A 24,632-nucleotide genomic window follows, 5' to 3' on the forward strand; every position below is an offset into this window, starting at 1 on the left:
GAATTTATATCTACTGATAAGATCCATTTCTGAGCCTTCTCTAGGCTAAATAGTCTCATTAGTCTCAATCTTTCCTCCTATGTGAGGTGCTTCAGTCCATTCATCACCCTTGTGGCCCTTTGCTGGCTTCTCTCTTCAGTATCTCCATGTTGCTCTTGTACTAAGGAGTCCAGAACTGGACATGGTATTCCAGACACAGCCTTGCTAGTGCTGAGTAGAGGGGAAGGATGACACCCCTCCACCTGCTGGCAATACTTTAATTAATGCAGCCCAGGATACAATCAGCCTTTGCAACAATGGCACGTTGCTGGCTTATGTTCAACTTCGTCTCCACCCGGACTACCAGGTCTCTTTCTGCCAAGCTGCTTTCCAGATGGGTTGTTACTTCCCAGGTGTGGGACTTTCCACCTCCCTTTGTTGAAGTAATGTTCGATGAAAAAAAGGGAAAAGAGTTCTTGAAGTCACACCTCTTGTTGAATTTGATAAGGTTTCTGTCAGACAATTTCTCCAACCTGTCTAAGCATTTCAGGATTGCAGCATGACCCTCTTGCACATCAGCTGCTTCCAGTTTTGTGTCATCTGCAGACTTGCTGAAAGTACACTCTGCCTCATCATTCAAATCACTAATGATGTTAAACTGAAGTGGACCCAGTACAACTGTGGTACACTGCTGGTTACAGGCTTCCAGATGGGCTTTGCATCACTGATTACCATCCTCCGTACCTGGCCATTCAGCCCATTTTCAATCCACCTCATTGCTCATCCAGCCCACGTATCCGTAGCTTGTCTACGAGGATCTTATGGGAGACAGCGTTAAAGGCCTTACTGAAGTCCAGCTAGACAATATCCTCTGCTCTCTCCTCATGTATCATGTCAGTCATTTTATTGCAGAAATCTGTCAAGTAGGATCCCCCTTTGTTAATCCATGCTGACTACTCTTGATGATTTCCTTGTCTTTCATGTGCCTGGAATGACTTCCAGGATTAGCTGCTCTATCACCTTCCCAGGATTGGGGTGAGGCTGAATTGCCTGTAGTTCCTGGCCTGTAGGTCCTTCTTGCCTTCTTGAAGACAGAAGCACCGTATAATTTCCTCTAGTTTTTGGGCACTTCTCCCAGTCACTGTAATTGATCAAAGATTATTAAGAGTGGCCTTAAAATTAAATCTTTGAGTTGCCTCATTGATACGTCCCGTCAAGGCCCATAGAATGACATATGTTCAGTTCAGTTAAGCATTCCCTGACCTGATGCTCTTCCACCAAAGGAAGAGGATCTTCCTCCTTCCTCTGGATTATCCCCCTGGCATCTACAACCTGGGGGTCTTGAATGACTACCACATGCTGGGAAACAGCATCTGGCTGCTACTAGTAACCTCTTATGTATTTGAGATGGGCTGGGATCCTTTCTCATTAGAAAGGCTGATCAATTCACCTGTCAGATACGCAGCTAAATTCTGCAACAGGAAGTAAAAAATAACGTAGAGCCAGAAAGCGGGATGTTTTCCCTCAAATGTGCTTCAGATCTTTTCTCTCTCTAACACAATCCGGCCCTATTAAATAAAGACATATATCACTAGTTCTAATTAGTATAAAATGCAATCTAAAACCTTTACAAATTAGTACTAGATTATGGGCATTATATTTATATACTTTCATTCATCAGAACCCACAGGCAGTGTTTGATCCTACACATGTCTATTCTCTGGTGATTCTTTCTTTTCAGAGGACTTAGCCCCAGAATTCAGCTATTCTGGATTACAGAACTTAGAATATGTGCATTTTAGCTGACATGTGACAGTAGTAGCACTAGTACCTTGCACTTTTTTCAAATTGTTTTAACTACAGCCCTCACCAGCATCAATATCAAACCTTGGTTTACTGTGGCAAAATTAAATTGCTCCCTAAACAGATTTATAAGTGTGTGGCTTAACTCCTTCAATACAGCCTCTGATAATATCCATAAAGAATCAACTTCCCTGTTACGTCAGAGAGGTTCATATTTCTTTTATAGTTTGGGAGGAATTTGGGATTGAGCAGCAGGTACATCTTCAGAAGACTGCTCTCATCAGAAGAGAGTTATCTCATGGCAGACAGTCATATCCCAGTACAAATAGTCATATCCCAGGTTTCACTCTGTTAATGGACAGCCATTCCTGTATTAATTAATTTTTCTTTAAAAAGCAGGGGTTATTACCACTGACACAAAGGCCTTGAGCTACAGTGTTTAAACTGCTTTCAAATGGAGCCAGCTGCAGGAGAAGACATATGATAGCACAGGCTAAGTAAGCATAGCTGCACAAAGGCACCTGGGGGACAGAGCGGGAGGAAGGCACAAGGCGTGCCCTGGCACAAGGACATCACTAAGGGCCATACCATACACTACAGATCCTTTACAGTTCCACCTTTACAGTACAGACACTCAAAAGAATGACAAGCATTCAAAAAAGTAGGTGCTAAGTAGTTCACTACCTAAAGCAATGTTCTGATGTTTAAGCATCCAGAGCACCAGAAGCAGAGTATTAACTCAGACAAGGTATGAAATTCAGCACATAGATTTCTCACAAAAGCCTGTTCAGTTCCTAGAAGCAGCAACATCAGAACATTTCACTGGCATTAGAACTTAGTCTTTCACAAAAAGCATTTTGCCATCTGCTGAACACAGATGTTTCACAAGTCAGTGAAATGCTCCAGTCAGAGCAGTCTGATTAGTTGCATGCAAAGTTATTCTTTTCATATATCACATTGTGTAACTGATCAAAATTCCATAGTATTCCATACACCTGAAAATGAAGTAAAACCCGTAAAACCACCAGTTTGCAAATGCTGCTTGCTGGACCCTCTGATACAACCAGAAGGATGAGAGAGGGGTTCAACACCAGACCCCTAATCATCCTGCAGTAGCTAGGATATTCCTCCCTTTGGAAAAGAGGCCAGGGGAATTCATGCCAGGGATGAAAGAATAAGGAAAAACAGATTAGGAGGCTTTGAGAGTCATTCTTTAAGGGTGGGGGGCGGATTGGGCAGCTGGTTGGTCTTATCCTGTGTTGCCCCACAAAGAGGATCATCAACCAGTCTGAGGTAATGACATGGAAGATGTGTGCATACAAAGTGTAAACCAGTTGATACATACAGACATGGGAATTTCTCCTATCAAGGAGAAAGGATCTCATGCAGTGGGACTCACTTCTCACAGAAAACCAAGAGTTTTGAGTGAACAGCAAGACTAGTCTCGGACAATAAGGGTCAACAGAAAGGTACTGTGTCCAGTCTGGGCTCCTCAGCTCAAGAGTGACAGAGAACTTCTGGAGAGAGTCCAGTGCAGGGCCATCAAGATGATCAGGGGACCGGAACATCTTTCATACGAGGAAAGGCTGCAGGAACTGGGGCTGTTTAGTCTGGAGAAGAGGAGACTGAGGGGGGATCTTATTAACATTTATAAATATCTAAAGGGTGGGTGTCAGGAGGTTGGGACATCCCTTTTTTCTATAGTAGCTAGCAACAGGACAAGGGGTAATGGGATGAAGCTGGAACACAAAAAGTTCCACTTAAACATAAGAAAAAACTATTTCCCTGTTGAGGTGAGGGAGCCCTGGCACAGGCTGCCCAGAGGGGTTGTGGAGGCTCCTTCCTTGGAGGTCTTCAAGACCCGCCTGGACATGTTCCTATGTGACCTGATCTAAGTGACCCTGCTTCTGCAGGGGGGTTGGACTAGATGATCTCTGGAGTTCCCTTCCAACCCTACCATTCTATGATTCTATGATTCTGTCACTTGCAAAAAAACAGACAAAGGTGAAATACAAATGGCTTTGACTCACCTGCCCCACTCAGTTTGAGTTTTAACAGTAACCCATGAGATGTTTCAACTCTCCAGCACCGAGCTAAGGGTGGCACTGTCACCTTTAGCATTGAGCTGCTCAGCATTATCATAGCCCCAACACTGACAGTCTCACAAAAGACCACTCTGTTCAAAGTCACAACAGACTCTCCCTGTACGAGTCAAAAGCACCAGGCTCTGGAAACCTGAGTTCATGTATGTTCCTCATAAGTTTGTTGAGAACTCTTGGCCAGTAGTTCATGCAAGTTTAGAGATATTTCGTGCATCTTCTTGTAGACAAACACAGAGAAGAATAAAATTCCAGGTGATTATGGCCACCTCTACAACGGATAGCACAAAGTGACAAATTGAAATGCAGCATGACCTCCACAGACATTAAATGGGCAGCAGCAGAATTTGGCTAAGTCATCAGAGCATGAAAGCCCAAGTAAGTCCCACTCTTCTGCAGAGCATTGCATTTATTATCACAGAAATATTATCTAATAAAGCAAAGATGTTCTCAGGACTTTTTCTTCCCATCAAGAGCAACCATGAAAATTTGATATTCTAAAAGGACTGCGCAGGGAAAGGGATGCTTATTTACACTGAAAGCCACACTATGGAAAAACATGGACAATTGTTTCAAGACTAACAGTAGAAGTGAAATATTTGAGAATGATAATTTTTATTCATGTGTTGGATTTTTCAGAAAGAAATTAAAAGCCAAGAATAACTCTATGGTAGAAAATCCTCCAAATCAAAGTGAAGTAAGCTCTAGTAAGACTATGGCTTTTGAGTGCCAAATGCTTTAGGGTATTTTCTGTAAGCAGGATAAATGCAAGCAAATGCATCATATCTTTTTGACATTCGTGTCTCACATTCAATGTTATTTCATGAAAATCTCTGAGGCATTGTTTTCTTTTATTCAATACATTTAGAAAGTGAACAGTTTGGTATATATGGAAGAAAGTCAAGTTTCAATACTTATATCCCTTTTAAAGAACGTGTTGTTGGCTCAGTGCTCAACATGTTATATCAGATCAACTGAGAAACAGTTTTAATTTTAGTTTCACCATTAAGTTACTAGATCATAACTTCACAGTCAAGTGTATTTTTTCATCTATAACACGGGAGTGGAGTGATTATGTAGAAGTCTTTTCTTTTTCCCCATCACCCTGACAGCCTAACTGAATGAGTAAGTGTCTCTGCACTAGGTGGACTCTATACATAATAATCTACATTCTTCTTGTGTTTCAAATCTATTTCTATTGCCTCCACAGCCCCCATACCAGAACCGACCACACATTTTCTGCTCTTTGTTGTAGTACCACTTCAGAACATAATTCTGACATTCTCCACTATCTTGAACAAGGTCACACGCATCTGGAAAAGGGAAATAAGAGACAGGTTTAACAAAGGAAAGATCCACCCTTCTCAGCACTGTAATTTCAGGAAAAAAACATGCAGTGCAAACTGGCAGATGAAAGAGGAAGCCTTTGTTCAAGCATTCATCCACAAACCCTCAGTGCCATCATGGTCTGAAGCCCCTCTTCTTATGACTGATTTAACCAGAAAGAATGTCTGAAACAACTAGATTTTCAGTAGCATAAACAGAAGGAGTGCTAAAAGGTCTTCAGTCTTCTAGCAAAGACTTTTGACTAAAATTATTATAAAACTATTTTCCCTGCTCCATAGAGATTAGGTAAATAAAGCTTTTCTTTATTCCAACCTGTTCTGTAGGCATCTCTCAGTAAAATTTTATAAATGAACATATATAGAAGGTTAAATTATCCATGAGAGTATTTACATCAAATCCCAGAGTGATACAGATTTAAATTGCATAAATTAGTCCAAAGGTAGGTGAGAGCAACATACTTTGCAGCAATCTGGTATTCAGTAAATACAGATCTAACCAGCTTTCACCAATGTAAATTCAGAGTTACTCAAATCAAGTCAGAAGAGCAGCTCTAGACTCTGGTATCTGTATGATATCAAAGCAGAAGCATTAAGAAATAAAACAAAATACTTTAAAAACTACCCAACATAAAGATATAAAATAGCATAACCTTCTCCTTCTAATCAACTGAAAAACAATAATCTCAATCAATAGATCAGTATAAAGTACATCTTAAAAGGGATGGCAGCTGTAGCAACAAGCTAGCACACTCAAAGCTATGCAGATACCATTGCATGTTTTTTCCAGAGAAATTCTGTCCAACTGTGGTCTAAATAATAAAAACAATCACTAGCATTAAAAGAACGTTGGTGACAAATCATCTCACAATCAGCTTCCCATACCTATTGTATCAAGCAGCAAATCTGCAAAGCAAAATGCATAATTAGGAAGCATAATTAGGAAGCAAAGTAAAAAGAACGTGAAGAATACATATTTTGATAAGATGCTTCTGCTGAGGGATTCTGTTCTTCCTACATGAACAGACCATTCGTGTCTCTTCCTATATGAATAATAATGTATTATTATTATTATTAATAATAATAATTATTATTATACATTAATAAATATGTCTCTTCCTACATGAATAGACCATTCATGTAGGAAGAGACATATTTAAGGTCTCTATGCTGAGCTCTCTATGCTGAGCTAAGCCAGCAGCAGGAGTAACTCAGTGGTTATAGTGCAACTTGGGGATTTTAAATGGTCAGCTGTTTTAGTAAAGAAGATTAGAACTCTACATTATATTATTACAATAAGATACAAATCAAAGCTAAGGTTATTATGACACCTGCAGTTCAGACTTTAATGACAAATTTTGACCAAACATAAACATGTGGTGACAAAACTCTTTGGAAAATGTAATTAATGGAAATGCTTCATGTGGTGTAAATATTCAACTGAGCCCTTGACAATTTGGCGTCCTTTTACTGAATTAAAAAAGATTTTCATATTCTAAAGTCATACCATAATTACTATAGGCAGTTCTAGTTTCTACTGTTGCCTTAAAGTTTTCACTGTTCTTCTCCCAAGCTTCTCCATACTCTTGTGGCTTCTCTCCTTCAACACCTTCCTCTGCTAAATACTCATTCTCCTTAAAATCATATCTGAGTTTTGGCATTCTGTAGACAGGTTCTGTGGTGGTCTCTTTAATAGTCTCCAGGATTCTACTTTCCGTTGTTTTAATGTCTTCTAAACCATGACCATAACCTGTTTCAACGGTTCCAGGAAAAGGCACCCTTCCAAAGGAGAAGAAAGAAAAAAATCCAACTAAGTATTTAAACACCAGTATGCCCTTGAAAAATGATTTCATTCATTCCTTCTGAACACCATGAAAAAAACCCCACATTAGATCGTGATCTTATTCCTATTAAAGCTACATTGAATACAGCTAGTAACTCAAAGAGAGAAATCTTATGTTCAAAAACACACTCAAAAAGCTCAATAAGCAATTCCAAACCTTTCAATCATAGACACTTGCTGTTGTGTGTCTCCCCGATCTAAGTTTTCACATTCTTCTTGAAGTTCTGGTGAAGGATAACTGTTTGCTTCTTCTGTGGGGAAAGCACAGACATTATGGGTTAGTTTTAAAGTCCTCCAAGCCCCAAAATGTTTAATAAAAAGCACTACATGTCTTTTTTTTTTTGTTGTGGAGTTTTCATTTTCCGATAAGTAACTATTAACTAGTGTGACTGGCACTGTATCCAGGAAAATGAAAATGATGTTAGAGATCAGTTCAATGAGAATTACTCCTGAGCCAGGCCTTTATACTTTTGCCTTGTTCTGTAATACACTATTTATCCTTCTATAGAGACTCCGAAACCTCTAAGTACATGCTTCTGATGAGGATTTAAATCAGTGACAACTTCCTTCTCAATATTCTCTTGTTTATATTTCTAAGCACCTAAGACATGCTAATGTGCACAAATGTGTCTTGTAATATGAAATCCTTTCTCTGCTCTATGGAGGAGGAATATCTGCAGTAAAGAGAAGTTAATGCCACATCTGCTAAACATGTAAACATGTATCTACCCCAAAGCTTCAATACACATAACCAGCTCAGTAATCTGGACCTGCCAATGATCAGAGGAGAAAAGTAGGTCTAAATCAAGAATATAACTGTGTTGTTTTGGCTGAACAATGATCTCTCTTCAGTGAAAGGGGAGTCAACAAAGCCACACAGTAAACACAAACTTAATGGACAAAAACTATCTAATACTTTGGCCTAAGGCACCATTAGAATGCAACGCTCATCTGTCATTATTGGCACTTCCATTAGTGACCAGCCTCTGCAGCAAACTAAAGGTGAAAGATTGGCTAGCTAAATTATGGCTAGAATCTGAATGACAGCACATATACACTGACTAGCTTATTCTACACAGCATTTAGCTTTATCCATAACATAAGCAAAAATTATTGCATGGTACTTACTCTGTAGAAGATTTAGAAATGCCCAGCTAAACCTCTCAGCATACACCATCTCAGACGCTGAAACCCTGCCCAACACCAGAAAGTGCTGCTCTGTGGGGGAGCTTGACAGCTCCATCAGCTGATCGTCACTCACATCATTGCCAAGCACAAGTGTGAACAAAGTGAATCCTTGACACTTGGCTCCAAGGGAAATCTCTTTCAGCTTGTCTCTGTCCCATGTGCTTGTTTTGCTTCCAACTATTGTAAATATGACTCTATGTTTTCTTAGATTGGGGGCTTTAAAGAATACATTTTCAACCGTCCACTGTAGGGCAGAAGGAATGGCTGATGGCCCTTCCAGTTGGTGAACAGACTCTTGGATATGTTTCTTCATCAAATCTTTATTGCTGTATGTGACCAGATCAAACTCCAAGGCCACAGGGGTCTGGTTTCTGTCAGGCAGGAAACCCCTGGGAGCCTGCTGCACCAGGGCCACTCTGATGCCTCCATATGATTCATTTGGCTGTGAGGAAACAACAAACTGATCTATCATGTTGCTCACAAAGTCTTTGGCTCTCTGAAACACTTCACTGCTGATGCTGCGAGAGCTGTCCATGATGTAAGTGATATCCATATCCATAAGAAGAGGGGAAGAAAAGGGCATCTCACAGTTGGTTCTTGGCTTGCATTTATCTAGAGAGGATAGGTAATAGGCAGCAAATTATTTAGTAATGCAACAAAAGCAATAGTTCAGAAAAAAATTCCTACAGTCCTACTCATTCATTTCTTTTTCTTACATTTTTATTTAAAAAGATAAAAAGATTTTTTTAACTTGAAATCTTGTTACAGTAAGGAACAACAGATGGGTCTTGCTGAATAAGGTTTTGAGAAATCATGGGATTACACTGATCCTGCTGATGACTGGGAGGACTGGCTGATTCCCCAGAGGCTGTGCTGCCATTCAGCGGGATCTCGACCAGCTTGAGAGCTGGGCAGAGAGGAACCTCATGAGGTTCAACAAGGACAAGTGTAGAGTCCTGCATCTGGGGAGGAACAATCCCATGCACCAGGACAAGCTGAGGGTGATCTGCTGCAAAGCAGCTCTGCAGAGAGAGACCTGGGAGTCCTGGTTGAGAATAAATGGAACATGAGGCAGCAATGTGCCCTAATGGCCAAGAAGGTCAATGCCATTCTGGGATGCATCAAGAAGAGTGTGGCCAGCAGGTCAAGGGAGGTTTTGCTTCCCCTCTACTCTGCCATGGTGAGGCCTCATCTGGAGTCCTGTGTTCAGTTTGGGGTTCCTCAGATCAAGAGGGACAGAGAACTTCTGGAGAGGTCCAGTGGAGGGCCACCAAGATGATCAGGTGGCAGGAGCATCTCTCTTATGAGAAAAGGTTGAGGGACCTCGGCTGCTCAGCCTGGAGAAGACTGAGGGAGGATCTTATCAACATTTATAAATATTTAAAGGGTGGTATTGAGAAGATGGGGCCAGTCTTTTTTCTGCAATGCCCAGTGACAGGACAAGGGTTAATAGACACAAGCTGGAACACAAGCTGTTCCACTTAAACACAAGGAAAAGCTTTGCTGTTCAGGTGAGGGAGGCCTGTCACAGGCTGCCCAGGGAGAGTGTGGAGTCTCCTTCTCTGGAGTGTTTCAAAACCCACCTGGACACGTTCCTGTGTGACCTGATCAAGGGGAACCCGCTTTAGCAGGGGGTTGGACTGGATGATCTCTGGAGGTCCCTTCCAATTATTTGGGCATGAGAGTTAAAAATGTTCATCAGGTAAAATAAAAGTTCACTTGATAAATTTTCTTCTGTGGAAATCTAAAAATTGTGAAGGACATTGGAACAAATTCTACTTTCTATCTCAGACCATCAATCAGTATTCTGAAATATTATCATTTAGCAGTTTCTCACCCCCTCACAATGTAGAATTTATGGTAAATGAGCCTGTTTTCCTAGAATTATGATCTTATTTTAAGTGAATTTGTGTTAAAAAGAAAATGCCAAACAATGATTTGTCTCATATGGTTGAGACAGCAACTCATTGAACAGTTTCCATGGCTTTGAAGTCCTAATTCTTACCATACACTGAAGGGGAAATTCAAATTGAATGTCTCAGCAGTGGTAAACTGTGATCACGGAGGGTAAGAAGGTCCAATTGCAGAAGGGGTAAATTGGCCGGAAACAGGAATGTCACACACAGAACAACTCCCTGTACTGGAATGCATTGTCTTTTGGTGATGACAAGAAACAGCCATAGTGTTGTCTTGTAGCCATCCTGGAACTGGATCCATCAGTGTTCACCTTTGGGAGTCACCCACGCAACCGCTCATGGGATTAGTGCTGGTACAAACATATTTAAGGAACCCGCTCCTCACACACCTTTGCAGCCTGCTTGCAAAATCACTTACAGAAGTAGGACTCTGCACAATGCATTATTCATTAATATTTTTTTCATGTTTAAGGGCAAACACACTAAAGGGGTATCATAAAAATTCCCCAACACCACACTGCAAAATAAAATCTATAGGATATGTTGGTGAAAGGGTTAAAAGTACAACAGTTGGCATTTGGAAAAAGTCTTACCAAAGCAAAGTGTACAATATGTGACATTCTCCAAACTTTCATCCTCTTGTCTTTCCCAAACAAATAATTGAAATCTTCTAGTATCATCAATCTATGTTTTAAAGCAGACAAAAAATTAAAATGTAAAAGACGAAGAGCACAAGATATTAGGACTTTTTTTTTTTCCACTAAAGGGCAATAATTGGTTTTCTTAGAACAGTGCTACAAAGAAAAGGATCTCCTATTTCAGATCTTTCAGAGACAAAGAGAAGATCTACAGTGAGGATGTTTTTGTGGGAGAGAAAATTCGGGCATTAGCACAACCTACGCGCCGTCTGTTGTCAGCTGAAGACAGACAATCTTCCCCAGTAGACAAATGTCTAAATTGTGGACAAATGTCCACAGAAATATTTGAGTAACCCTGAGGAAGCTCCAACAACATCCTCCAATTTCGATGACCACTCAAACTCATCCAAATGTGTTTCTAGGGCAAAGATATTTCCTTGTGGAATAAGACAAATAATATATACCAAAATATATCAGGAAATGAATCATATATATGGATAAGCTAAAACGGTGAGGAACAACATAATTACATCTTTGCATCCACATAATTACTTCTTTGTGATATGTACAATGAAACACAATTAACTTCTGATTAATGTCTGTAAAGGATGTTCTAGATAGGCCTCTTCAAAGGAAAATGAGACTCCTAAAGCAAACAAATCAAAGCCAGTTAAGTATCTGTCTCTACAGGCTGATAGGATCAAGAAAATGAAACCACCTCTCAACTGCAAGGGCAGAAGTCCATCTGCAAGAACAAGGGAGGATGTTTTTCTTTGGTGGTGGTGAGGTTGGTTGCCTTCCTCATTCTTTCAAATGTAATCATACAGGAGAACTGGGCAGTGAATTTTTAGCCTTTTCCCTTGCTAAGTAGCTTTTAAAAAAACTTTTCTACTCTGAAAAATCATTTATGGAAAATTGGCACCTCTGTAAACGCCAGATGTTGTTATATGCCTTCAGGTTCACCATCTGCTTATAATAAGTAAACAAAATACTGCTGTTTGCTCCTGTTTATCCCATGGAGCAACTCAGTGAATAAACTAAAAGCTTTCTTCTCATACACCAGCAGAATTTTTTTCCTTTTGCTAAATTAACATTCAGCCAGACAAATATGTGAATTAATTACTGGATATGAGGCTGCATGAGAAAAGTTCTAATACAAAGATTAAAGGGCTGACTTAGATGCAATTCAATTTGAACTCAAAATCCAAGTTTTTCACCTTTTGTCACATTCAAGTAAAAACAGCTTTCTAGAAATTTTATTTCCAAAAAGTTAAAACTTAGCACAGATGCTACAAAAATAAATTGCAAAGAAACAGAACAAAGAATTCACACTATGAAACCTTAAAGAAACTTAGAATTGTCTTCCTTTGGTCCTTGGTAAAATAGACTGCTTATTTTTGTAGATGAAGTACTATTTTTAAAAGGAAGTTGATAATATTCTCCTATACTAATGACAATACAGCTGACAGAAGGGGGTTTGCTTCAATTTCATTTTCTTTTGGAAAATAAAAACTTCAACCTGGTATACTCAAAGCCTTCTACTACTACTGCTACTACTACGTTAATTAAATGGTTAGCACACATCACAACTTCAGAAGAGAAATGGCATAGGTAACCAAGTGAAACTAACAAATTATTGAAATCTCTGATTTGGCCTAAAAGCACAAGTCATAAATAATTCATGTGCAGAAAGAGGTCAGATGGTAATCATTAGAGTCTAGTTAATCAATGTTTCCTTGTTGAAATAGTAGCCTTTAGTAACTCCTTTCTAATAAGAGATTGGGCAGTTCCTGTAGAACTCAGTGGCTTGAGAGAACGCTTTACTCAAATACCAACAGATACTAAGCAAATGGATCTACTTACAGAGAAGGCACGCCTGACATTTGGCACTTCACTGAAGGCAATAACCACTGGAGCAATATCCAAGGCACTCAACTCAAGTACAGCTGTGTTGACAGCAACATCATCCTGTGACGGACCATTGGCAAAAAACAGGGCAATTTTTCTCACGAGGCTGCCCTGACGAACACGTTTGAAGACATTTCTTGCAACAAATCTCATGGCTGCCCCAATATTACGTTTCCCAGTGGATCTCTCCAGTGGTATTCTCTGAGTGGCTTGTAGCAGCAAGGTGCTCTTTTGGAATTCTGAGAACCGTATGAGATAGCGTATATTGGTATTAAAAGAAATAACAGACACACGAGCACCCGTTGGGCAATTGCTTTCACTGATCTTAATGGTCTTCAGCAATAACATAACAATGTTCCTCATTCTTTCAAATGCAGCTGGTGTAACATCTTCAGACATATCCAAGGCAAACACCACTTCAGTTGGATAAACAGGACATATGTCTGTAAATTGAAATTAAAACGTTGTGTGAGAGCTTTTCCGTGACTCAAACATTGTTAGTTTTTTCTTCAAGGTTATGAAAGAATGGGCATGCAGAGGCCAAATGGGCTTACCTGATGAGCAAGCTGAAATAAAGAGATGGAGAGAAAATAAATTATTTTGGATTCAAAATAATTAAAATGGTGACATATTCACTTGCTTTCACTAAAGAACCTTATGCAAGGCCCAGACAACTGACAGAATCTGTCAGTGACAGACAACTTGCGCTATCAAATACTCAAAATAGTACCATTTCATTGGATGATAATTAAAAACATTGTTCTGGGTTCTGCTGAGCGCACAAGTCAGAAGTATGAAGACTTCAAAGCCAGAGGACAGGTGATATACTGTCTTCTCTCACAGAATTCCTCAAAAGGAGTTAGCACAATGCCAAAGAGTTAATTTAATCTTCAATGATGGAGACATTTGTTACAGTTTTTGAAATTTATAGGAAAAAATGAGCAAAAAACATAAACCTGTGCCACACATCTGGTGAAAATCCCTCACAGTTGACAACCATCATCCATCATCAAATTGAGCCCAGATACAGGCTACGAGTCTACAAGGCTTCCAATGGAAGCTATTCCATTTAGGAAGAGGGACTAGTTGGAACCTGAAGCAAAAGAAAGTGTTCCCAACTTACGACAGTTTTTTCGTGTGAAATTCACAAGTTCACAAGGCTGTAAGAGCAAAAGACAAAAGTAATTAACAGCAAATCCCAGATCATCCCAGAATGGGAATCCTTCTATTGGCTGGAGCTGAAGGTCCTATCCCATCCCCTGAACTAATCTCACTACAGTAAATCCAAAATCACACACTCCAGTTCCTCTGTATTCAAATAGTACAGGGGTTCTGTCCCCACTGCAGAAACAAAAGGGGTTTTCAGACATGCTCTGTAGGGATTTAACCATGGTCTGGAGTATCAAGCATCCATTTATACACTCTTTGTTTTGTCCAATAACCTGATCTAGGAGGTCATCAGGCAATGGCACGTTCACTAGAGAAATTTCAATAGCAAATCATAGAATCATAGAATGGTAGGGGTTGGAAAGGACCTTTAGAGATCATCTAGTCCAACCCCGCTGCAGACACAGGTTCACCTAGATCAAGTCACACAGGAATGTGTCCAGGCAGGTCTTGAAACCCTCCAAGGAAAGAGACTCCACAATCTCCCTGGGCAGCCTGTTCCAGTGCTCCATCACCCTCATGTAGGAAGAGAGGCCCACAAAGGAGGAAAGGGTCCTTCTGGACATAGAACATACCTGCAATGGTACTACTGTCTGTAGGTGGGTTTCCATGCAAAGGTTAGATAGCACCTTTTCCTCAGAAGGGTTCATCTTACATGGCATTGAGGTTCTGAAGAAATCCTGCCTTACTATTCCCAGTGAAAAAGAACTGTTGCTGAGGAAATACCTTCCCTTACAAGGGGGTAAAGAGTAACCCTAAACGTAAACCAACATGAATGAAGAAACAGATAAAGGAACATTCACTGTCTGACAGTTTGTAAAAGTCTGGACATGGCAATAATCCATATGTATAATTGTTTCCAATTCTTTCTTGATTATTTGCAGAACAGCAGAACCCACTGCACTCCAATAAGTATTTGAAAAAGATTGTACTCATGGCAGTCAGTGCTTACAAATGGAAGACTAAAATTGTTAATTCCATGCAGTGTGCAGTTAGCTGCATACTGATTACTTACTTCCATTAAACTGGTGCCCATTGGTCCCTTGGCACCCTGAAACAAATTAAACACAGGTCCAGAAAATCAGACCCTGATAACATATTTCTGTTTATTACTCTGTAGTCCAAAGAAAATGCAGGCATACAGTGTTTCCCTGATAACAATTTGTGAATTTGAAATATGAGGAGACATCAGCTCATAGCACAGATTTCTGTGGACCTGTTCTAAACAGTTGCAGACTACTTCTCAGATCCATTTCTCAGTACATTTTCCTTAATAGTTTTATACACGTTCAATACCTGCTGCCCTTGAGGACCAGTATAATTTAGAATTCCATTTCCTTTCTAAAGAGCAGTTTCTTTCCTGTGGTTCAGTTATCTGCACCTTACATCTTTCAGTCTCTGTTATGTGATAGATTTGCCCTCTCCTCTTGCAGGGTACAATTCCCACAGTTCTTGCTTGAGAGATCCTGTAGACTATACACATTATGGCTACTCAACCAGCCTAGCTAACTTTGGCTACACTGCAGCCTTCTTCTTGGGACAAATATTGTTTAATATTCACAACATGAATAAAACGACAGGAAAGACTTCTTCTCAAGGCAGCTTGAGAGTTTTCATCACTTGTGTCATTCAGACGCATAGTAAGACTACTGAAAATTTTCACTTACTCACAGGAGACTGCAGTGAGATATGTAAGCAAAATAGTGCCACATCACACAACCTTTACTTTAGCCTCCCTCTACCATAAAACCACAGTTTACTAAAATCATATAGTTCCTTACATCCCCAAATTAAAATCTCATCTCCACATTTGTTCCCTCCCCCTACAATTAACCTTTCATTCCTCCACCTCCTGCCTGAGGTATCCTCCTCATGTCCTCTGCTGTCCACCACAAGCACCCCCACAGACATATTCCATGTTTTTCTCTTCTCATGTTTCCCAGAAGGTCCCATTTCTTCTTTGGTACCATTCAGCAGGAGTTCACTGTGAGTTGCCTGAGTCCTGATGAATGCCACTTGCAGCAGCTTAGTGGTCATGACTGAGCTATGCAGACCTGACCCATGTCACAAAGTTAGGAAAGATGGGTAAATCATGTCTGTTTTGTCTGGCCTTGCTGTACTACCTGTACCTCTTCCTGCAACCCTATCTCTTCCATTTCCCATGAGCTCCCACTTTCCAATTTCACTAATGCACTGCTAGTACAATAATCCCACCAAGCCCATACCTCCCAAGCTCCACTCTCGTGTCTACATCTGAAAAGGAGATCTGGAGCTCGGATTCTCTCTGAAGACTTTTTGTACCACGATTGGCAAGGCTAACAGCTATCTGGCTCATCAACACAGGTACATGCAGGGGCCAGGTACATGCATTGACTAGCACAGTGTAATGACAACAAAAAAATCAAACAAAAAAAGATTTTGTAAGTTGCATGTATCCCACAGGCCATGTTAGGCAGGTAATGATACTGTTATCAATAGTGTTCCACACCCGAACTAAAAGAGTTAGCTTAAAGAAAGTTTAACAAGAAAATAATTGGTTTTGGTCACTAGGAATCTGATTTGCAGAGCAGTTGTAAGATAAAGAAATCACAGACAGGGATTTTCCTCACTGCATAAAATGTTAGTCTTGTATTCTTCTGAAATCCACGATCCCTTCCCCTGCTTAGCTAGAGAATATAACTTTTTGTTGTATAAAATGGTGATCATGGACACTGGAGTAAATCAAGATATCTACTTGAATGTAAAGATTGACAGGTTACAGTCAATTTAAGCTTTAATTAAGTGTCTGTAATTCAAGTCTGACTTTAAATGGCTTTTCTTTTAAAATGAAAAAATACAATGGCTGTCAGCAGAACAATCCAGATCTACGTATCAGTACTCTCACCTTTTTAATTGGATATTCAGTTAGTCTAAAGACAATACCAAATACTATGGGAAGAAATGTATCCTATATTGTTGCAGTTCCATTTCCAGCAGCAGGCACTCTTGTGAACACACACATCCACAGGCAAGACATAACTCTATATAACTGCCAGGATGACTAAGCATAGTTTACCACATGAAATATTATTAAACATTTCATTAATCTAATAGCAAGTTTAAGAGTAATCTAAGAGTGTTTTTTTAAATTAAAAATTTACTACCATAGGTCCTGGTGGCCCTTGGTCCCCTGGATCTCCCAGGATACCTGGTGTGCCAGCATCACCCTAAAAATAGAAATACGAGTTTCATTCTCTATAAGTGCACAAACAGATGTAGAATTTCATGATAAAGGCCTTTATAACTATACTGTGAGTTGGATCCTGTATTTACATAGACTGCCATCCCTAAGAATTACTAGCAGCTAACAACTCTGAAGACTTAGACCTGCAGTCTCTCAAGATCTCTTGCCAAGGATACAGCAATAAAAGATCAGAGTGAGAACCAATTTCCAACATTTTGGGTGAGGAAATATTTGTGACATAAAAACTTTACTTCTAGAACTCTTCAGAGAGTTAACAGATGTATCATTCTTACTCTTCTACCCCTAAGTCCTTTGGGTCCTTCAGCTCCTGGAATGCCTGGGTCTCCATCTTCTCCCTGGAAATTAATGAGATCCAGAACATTATAGGAAAGGAGAAGACAAACAGAAAGACAGATAACCACTTCCAAACAATAATGTAAATGAGACATAAAGAATGCCAACATGACCTTTAATCATACCTCTGGACCAGGATATCCTGTGAAGCCAGATTCTCCCTACCAAGGGAAAGGAAAGAAATTCCTAAGAATCTAGAATTTTGCGATCTGCTTAGTGTTTGATGTCTTTAAACCAAAATCAGTTTCAAAACTATTCTTAGCATTACAGCCTAATTACAGTGGTAACTACTCTGGTCTCAAATGACACCATTTTCAATTAACATTTTATTCACCCGAAGGAAGATCATTTTTAAAAATTCAGTTTCTGAATTTTCAAGAATCTTACATTTCTCCAGTAAGTGTTTTAGCAAAACTTATTTATGCCTTCTAGTAACATACTGAGGAATTCATGTTTAGCAGCTATAACATTCAGAATGCAGCTTCAAAATATTGTACCCTCTATACTAAATACTGATATCATTATACTTTCTTGGCATATTAGAAGTCACTTCATTGATTTTTTTCTTTCAGTTACTTGTGTTTTTAGTGTGTTCTGTGCTGAGATATGTGAAATATAGGAATTCTCACAAAGACCAATCAGAATTGACGAGTATCTTTCCTTGACATTAGAGTAACTATCACAATTCACATTGCTTTCGTATTTCCTTGTTTTAAGAGCTCTGTCCCATGAAGGGGGACACCCTTGTCAAACATCATAAGACCTTATCCTACAATTTCCAGGCCCCGCACTACACCTAGAGAGCATAATAGCATAATGTGACTGTGAACCTGTATAATTAATAGCAACCTTAAGCAAAACCTACACTAAAGGTTGTTCTTTTGCCTCTCAGGGGAAAGTAGCTCTTTCAAGATCACTGTTAACTGTTTTAGTTCAGGCTCTGCCCTCTTCAGTAGACAAATTAGTGCATAAGGGCGTTAAGCCATAGAATCATAGAATGGTAAGGGTTGGAAGGGACCTTTAGAGATCATCTAGTCCAGCCCCCCAACCTTTTAAAACAATGAATAATGACAAGATGATTTAGCAGAAACCTTTTCTTTTCTGATTTTTTTGTTACAAGACAGACATTCACTGAAACAAACAAGTGGGAGATTCCAAGAGATTAAAAGAACTAATCTTGCACATAACATGTGTAACCTGTGAAACTCTCCCGTCAAAGGAAATTGTTAGGGTTAAGAAGGTAAGAAAAGAGATTGGACAGTAAGAAGCATCAAGAGTTATTTTCATTAAAAATCCTTTTAGAAAAAGGAAATCATCAGTTGGTGAGGCCTCTGGGAAGCTTTTCGTATATTTTCTGCAGCTTCTGTAGTACTCTGCTTTTCCCACAAAAAGGAAATGAAAAAGATGAGATCCTTTGGATAACTTCTGTTTCACAAGTATTGGGAAAGGACGAGTATTGTTACACTACACAAACTCTTTGAAAGAAGGAAGCTGTTCCTAACATCCTGAGCCCTTTGCTCACAGACTGACCTGTTGGTGCCACTGGTACCATGATTTTGACCTCATCTTTTCTGTGAACTTTTTACTTGAGCTGGATTCTTGTCTGTTTTTAAAGAAGCAGTCATTTAACTGCTAGTTTTATCAGAGCTGTAAAGGGAATGATAAAAATTTCTAACTATGTAGCAATCCAGAGGTTAATCCTCAGATCTTATTGCTCACCATAGGAGCACAAGGAAGACTATTTCACATTAAAACAACAAAGATGTTTGGAGAGTATCACCCTCACCTTGGTAGTCAAGAAATTCCATCTTTGAAAGAAGAAAAATTAAGAGTCCAAGGTGGCTGGCTCACCAATACTTGCCAACGACAGTGGCTGTCAAGTAGACTGAAGTGTGTACTCCAAGAAGTACAATCCACCACAACCATGTACACACACACATCAAGGGAAAGAGCAAGAGAGAGTGGTTGCCAAAAGAACATCCTACTGAAAAATTTCTCACAGAGATGGTTGTGGGAAGTCCGAGTCTCTTACTGAACCTCAGAAATGCACTGTGGCCACATCTTACATTTGTTTTGAACCAAAATATCGATTTTCATGTTTGATTTAACATTGCAGAACACAGACTGTGAGACATCCTGGCTCTAAGCACTCACCTTTGCTCCTTTGCTTCCTTCAGGACCAAAGGAATCTCTGCCATCCATGCCCTGCATAGGTTGAATATACCATGAGTTAGCTTTACTAGAGGATTAGATTTACATCAAATTGAATTTTGGGATAAAGATATCTCATTGTGATGAGGTGCCCCAGCTGTTAAGACTGGTGAAGTAGGGCAAGCTATCAAACCACAGTCAGATGGCAAAATCTGTAGAGAGAAAAACCAGGACTAAGGCCACAGTTCCCCTCCACTGTGTGCCTTACCTCTAGCATATTCTCTCTTTCCTAGAGAACCTGAAGGAAAGATATTCTCTTTAGCCCACAAGGATTCTGGTGTCTTAAACTATGGAGGCCTGGAACTAGAGCAGAAAGACTCACGGGCATGCCTCTCTGTCCAGCTGCCCCCACTGGGCCCTTCTGTCCAGGGTCACCAGGTTCACCCTGTTATAATAGAAACATAAAAGGCATTAGTTTGGCTCATTCAGGAAAAGTCTTTCTGAAATGTAACCTTATGTGCTAGACTGAAGTGTACTCACACGTTTTATAGACTACTGGATGCTGGCCAAAAGGCCTCCATTACAATATTTCACTGAAAGTTTCTTGTACTGGAACTGGACAGTACTTGGCAAATCAGAATATGCTGAGCATTTATGCAGCTAAATCCCAACAAAATGCCTATTGTCATACAGAATTACCAGTGAAAATAGTATTTTATGGAAAAACTATATTAATGGTAATAGGATATAGTCAAGAATTCTACCAGCCTGAAGCATGTGTTAATAGCAGATGATTATTTTGCAGGCAGGCTGTCTGCATCGTGCTCTTAGTCTTCTTGCAGGTTTTCTTCAGTTCCATTTTTGGTTTTCACTTTCTTAATGAACTTTCTTCTAACAAGAACCCCAATATTAAACAGCTCAAAATCAGACTGAAAAAAATGGAATGTAGGATGGATTAAATTCCTGTGTCTCTTCTCACTTTTTGTCACTGTTTCACTGTATGTTTTCACACGTGACCTTTCATAGTAGCGCTTTGACCTTCTGATAGCTCTCTCACTGAACGCAACAATATACTGAATGTAATAACCCTTCAAAGAGACTGAAAGGCTTAGCTAACTGGTACTATTTACAGCTTTTAGTTCCAAAGATGTAACATCTAAAATTAGTTATTTTTATTCAATAAGACCCCCATATTAATGTACATTAATGACAGAAAATTAAGGGAGAACATTTACCATAAGCAGTGAACCATAATGCGGACCACCTATTAGTATAAGACTTTCTGTTTAACTTCGTGTTGACTCAGTTCTTCAACGTATTCCTTCCTGCACAACAGTCAAAGTTCTTTGGACTGGTCAGGAATTTTTAGATCAAAAAGGTTACAATAAGCAAGTATGCTTCATTGAACTGGGAAGTTCAGACTGGGCATTACTGAGAGGGTTGTTGATCCTGGAATAAGCTCCTCAGGGAAGTGGTCATGGCATCAAGTCTGTCAGAGTTCAAGGAGCATCTGAATGATGCTCTGAGACTTACGGTTTAGTTTTAGGTAGTCCTGCAGGGAAGAACAAGGAGTTGGACTCAATGATGGGTCTCTTCCAACTTAAAATATTTTACAAATAACTTGTATATATTTTCATTGGATTGGACAGATTCTAGGAATCACAAAAGAAGCTTAAGGGTCAGCACTGCCTTATCCCCACTGCATTTTGTGAGAATCCAGGCCACATTGAGAATCATGACCACATCCTTTGAAGAACAGTCATGGCAAGACTAAAAACTTCTTAATATAACTCTGAGACTTCTACTTAGAAAACATCACTTACCTTCCCATCTAAAAATGTCTATAAAACTTGACATTCTTCACATGTCCCACAGGAACTACACAAGTGTTAGTTCCTGCTTCTTCAGTCAGATTTCTGAATGAATGATAATGTTAGATTGCTGCAATTAGGTAGCTTTAAAATCTTTACCTTTGCTCCTCTTGCACCTAAATTCCCAACAGAGCCAGGTGAACCTGGGACCCCCAGACTAGCCTGTAATCAAAAGTATCAGTTAAAAGGTGCACAATGAAGAAATTAAGCACTCACTGTGCTCATTGCACTCAAGGACTCATTGTCACTTGAAATTATTACAGAATCAGTGTAATTAGAACATTAACAGACTTTTGGGGACCACAGTAAGGGTTACTGGTCAAGCTTTCATTCCAGTCAGTCCCTGTTTTTTGTATGATTGCTTTAGAATTCTCAAACTGTTTTTAAGTATGACACGAATATTCTTTTCTGTCTACATAGATACCTAGTGAATACTTGTATATGTGCACAAACAATATGATGATATGTATACACACACATACAAATAAGTGTGTGAGCATGACCATCATTACATGACCGAATCAGATGGCCAAGGTTGAAGGAGTAAGACATCCCAGTCTTGAGTTACACTGATGTAATTCTAAAATAAGAATCCCCAAAACCAACAGTATCACACTAGCAAGATCAGCAGGTAGTGCCCAATAGTTACAACCTCTTCATACCTTATCATGCAATTTCAGGCCATACTTTAATGAAACCACCAACCATTATCTAACTTTGCCCTCAACTACACCACTGTACATCTGAATTTACATATGCTGCAAGCCATGCTGTTAGCCATGATACTATACAACTGAGAGTGTAATCTGGAGCTAAGGCTTTTCAGTACAATCATGCAAAAGCTTGAAGTTGAGGTTCACTTCCAATTTACACCTAAACTTATTTTCAAGACTGTTATTTTATCATATGAAGCTGCAAATCAGTTTCCTTAAGTACTATACTGAAAAATCTTGAGTTTCTTTCTATAAGTTTTTTTAAACTCTCTATAATAATAATATCAACACTGAGAATGAAAAACTCTAATGTGTACAGCTGCAATGTATTATTTAAAGCTAACCAGAGGGCCTGGCATGCCTTGGGGTCCTGGAGGTCCTCTGATCCCTTGTAGTCCTCTTGGGCCCTGATGTAAAGAAAAATTCACTGTTTCCAGATGCCTATCTATTAAAACTTAAAGAGCATCATTAGAGCATCTAAGAGCATTTCAAATTGGAAGTTAATGTAAGCAATCCACCACCATAATTCCCTTTAAAATTACTCCACCAAGTGGAGTAATGTGTTTTTTAAACCACAAAGCTTCCCTCATTGGTTTTGTCAATCAGTATATCATTTTCATAAATTTCATGCACCCTGGAAATACAGTGCATTCAAAAATGCAATAGTACTTATGGCTAGCAACTTCTAATGAATGAATTTTGAAGATATCTCCTTGATAATATCTTTCAAGCTACAGATGTGTTTGTTGAATTACTTATTTCTACTTCACTTCCCTTTCTTCATTTCACTAGAAGCTGCACTCACATAAATGGAAAGAGAAACTTGCTAGGTTTAATTCCTCAGGGTTACAGAAGAGATTTTACAAGGAAGAATCTTACTCATAATATTCACTAGTTGAAGTAGGCAAAGCATTCCAAAAGAAAAACAAAAGATCAAGATTGACACTCTTCTCAACAGCTAACACAAAAAACACTCACAAATTGTTTTAGTTACCTGTGGGCCTGGAAGTCCAGAGTCTCCTGGGTAACCTGCTTCACCCAGGTCTCCTTGCTCACCCTGACAGAAAAAAACCCCCAAACAAATTAATACCTGTCATATGTACACCTACAGATAATAATTTCATATCTGCACAGAGTATCAGTTGATAGAATGTTTTTTAATGCTACCACACAGCTTTCAAGCAGCTTCAAACTCTATTTAAGAAAACACAATTAAAAAGTAAGAGTTCAGTACATTCTTTTGTTGTTTGGGGTGTATAATGGATATAAAACCTGCAGCTCAAGAGATTAGTTCTATCTGTTTTGCATTTTGTTAAGTGCATTTTACCCCATGGACTCAGCAATAGTCCTGCATTACCCTTGTCCTTGTCTATTGCAGAGACTATAAGAAGTCATAAAGCCAGGGCCACTAGGGCAGATCCTCTGCATCTTTATCTATAGAGAACTTCTCTGAGGGGGAATCATGACTTTACAATTCAACCTAGAATTACATGTCTTTATATTCCCCATCCTTCACTCTGGTTAATCAGTGAAGCAAGTCAAATCTACCTTCATGATGGAAAAAACAGAAACAATTTTCAGCTCTCATCTACATAAAGTTGTGATCTGAGGATGAGTCAGTTTAGCTAACATCAGTAAGAAATATTTGCTGTCTGTTGGATTGAGTAAAACGGTGATCAATAGCATCAAGACATTCCAGGTCTTGCAGATGTCCTTTTACTGGACAAATTATAAACTTATATTATAAACATATGTCTGAGGATTCTCAGAAAACAGATGGTTCCATGAAGAATCTCATGAGGAAAAACTGCACTTGAAAAGCTGAACTTCCATTTTCCACCATATGAATGTAATGAAGATAACAACAGCAGAAAAAAAATAAAATCCAGAGTGACAATACTGTAACACAGAACATCAGTTGGCAGAATGATGCCAGGCTTATGCTAGTTGTAAAAAAAAAAACAAAATCAAACAGATCTCCACAAAAGGCACTCGGACTGAAATGGAAATGGACAAATTCTTTTACACAATCTACTACAATTCAAAACTAATAGAAAGTTTTCAGCTACTTAACTTTGAATCCAACCCCTTTTCTCTCTCATGTCTTCCTTTATTCTTTCCATCCCCATTATTTTCCACACAGACTGTAGTTCTTGCCTGTGAAAAAGCACTTCTCAGGCTACACCACATCTTTTCCTTCTGCCCACTGACTACTTCTGCCTGAATGGCTAGCTATGCTACTTTACTTCTTTAAAACTATTTCACAAAGTTAGTCTCCTTTTTATCACAACAATAGATAATTTGAACTGGAGGTCCTGGGAATCTGTCCTTTTCAGGACATGGTGTAAAGCAGTGTGCTTATGCTGACTGCAAAGGAATTTAACAACTTTGCTGATGGGGGTGTTAGTTCAGTGCCTTTTATTGACAGCTAAACCC

General features: G+C 39.3%; 2 protein-coding genes across 2 annotated transcripts in view; both read right to left on the bottom strand.

Annotated features, from left to right (window-relative positions):
- COL6A6 (collagen type VI alpha 6 chain) overlaps positions 1 to 3,924 on the bottom strand; it is a 62,643-nt gene extending 58,719 nt beyond the window's left edge. The window contains exon 1 of the mRNA XM_061996912.1: positions 3,813 to 3,924. Coding sequence (XP_061852896.1) covers positions 3,813 to 3,924 — 112 coding nt within the window. The remainder of the gene's footprint in view (positions 1 to 3,812) is intronic.
- A 1,097-nt stretch (positions 3,925 to 5,021) lies between these two features.
- Positions 5,022 to 24,632, bottom strand: part of LOC133625507 (collagen alpha-4(VI) chain-like) — a 43,631-nt gene continuing 24,020 nt past the window's right edge. The window contains 17 exon segments of the mRNA XM_061996913.1: positions 5,022 to 5,194; positions 6,732 to 7,003; positions 7,225 to 7,318; positions 8,196 to 8,867; positions 10,765 to 10,855; positions 12,673 to 13,160; positions 13,272 to 13,283; positions 13,841 to 13,877; positions 14,900 to 14,935; positions 17,028 to 17,090; positions 17,401 to 17,463; positions 17,587 to 17,622; positions 19,616 to 19,666; positions 19,995 to 20,057; positions 21,583 to 21,645; positions 22,541 to 22,603; positions 23,191 to 23,253. Of these exon segments, the coding sequence (XP_061852897.1) occupies positions 5,022 to 5,194; positions 6,732 to 7,003; positions 7,225 to 7,318; positions 8,196 to 8,867; positions 10,765 to 10,855; positions 12,673 to 13,160; positions 13,272 to 13,283; positions 13,841 to 13,877; positions 14,900 to 14,935; positions 17,028 to 17,090; positions 17,401 to 17,463; positions 17,587 to 17,622; positions 19,616 to 19,666; positions 19,995 to 20,057; positions 21,583 to 21,645; positions 22,541 to 22,603; positions 23,191 to 23,253 (2,340 nt within the window).

Source organism: Colius striatus, chromosome 5, assembly GCF_028858725.1.
Source record: "Colius striatus isolate bColStr4 chromosome 5, bColStr4.1.hap1, whole genome shotgun sequence".
In the NCBI taxonomy this organism is placed as follows: domain Eukaryota; kingdom Metazoa; phylum Chordata; class Aves; order Coliiformes; family Coliidae; genus Colius; species Colius striatus.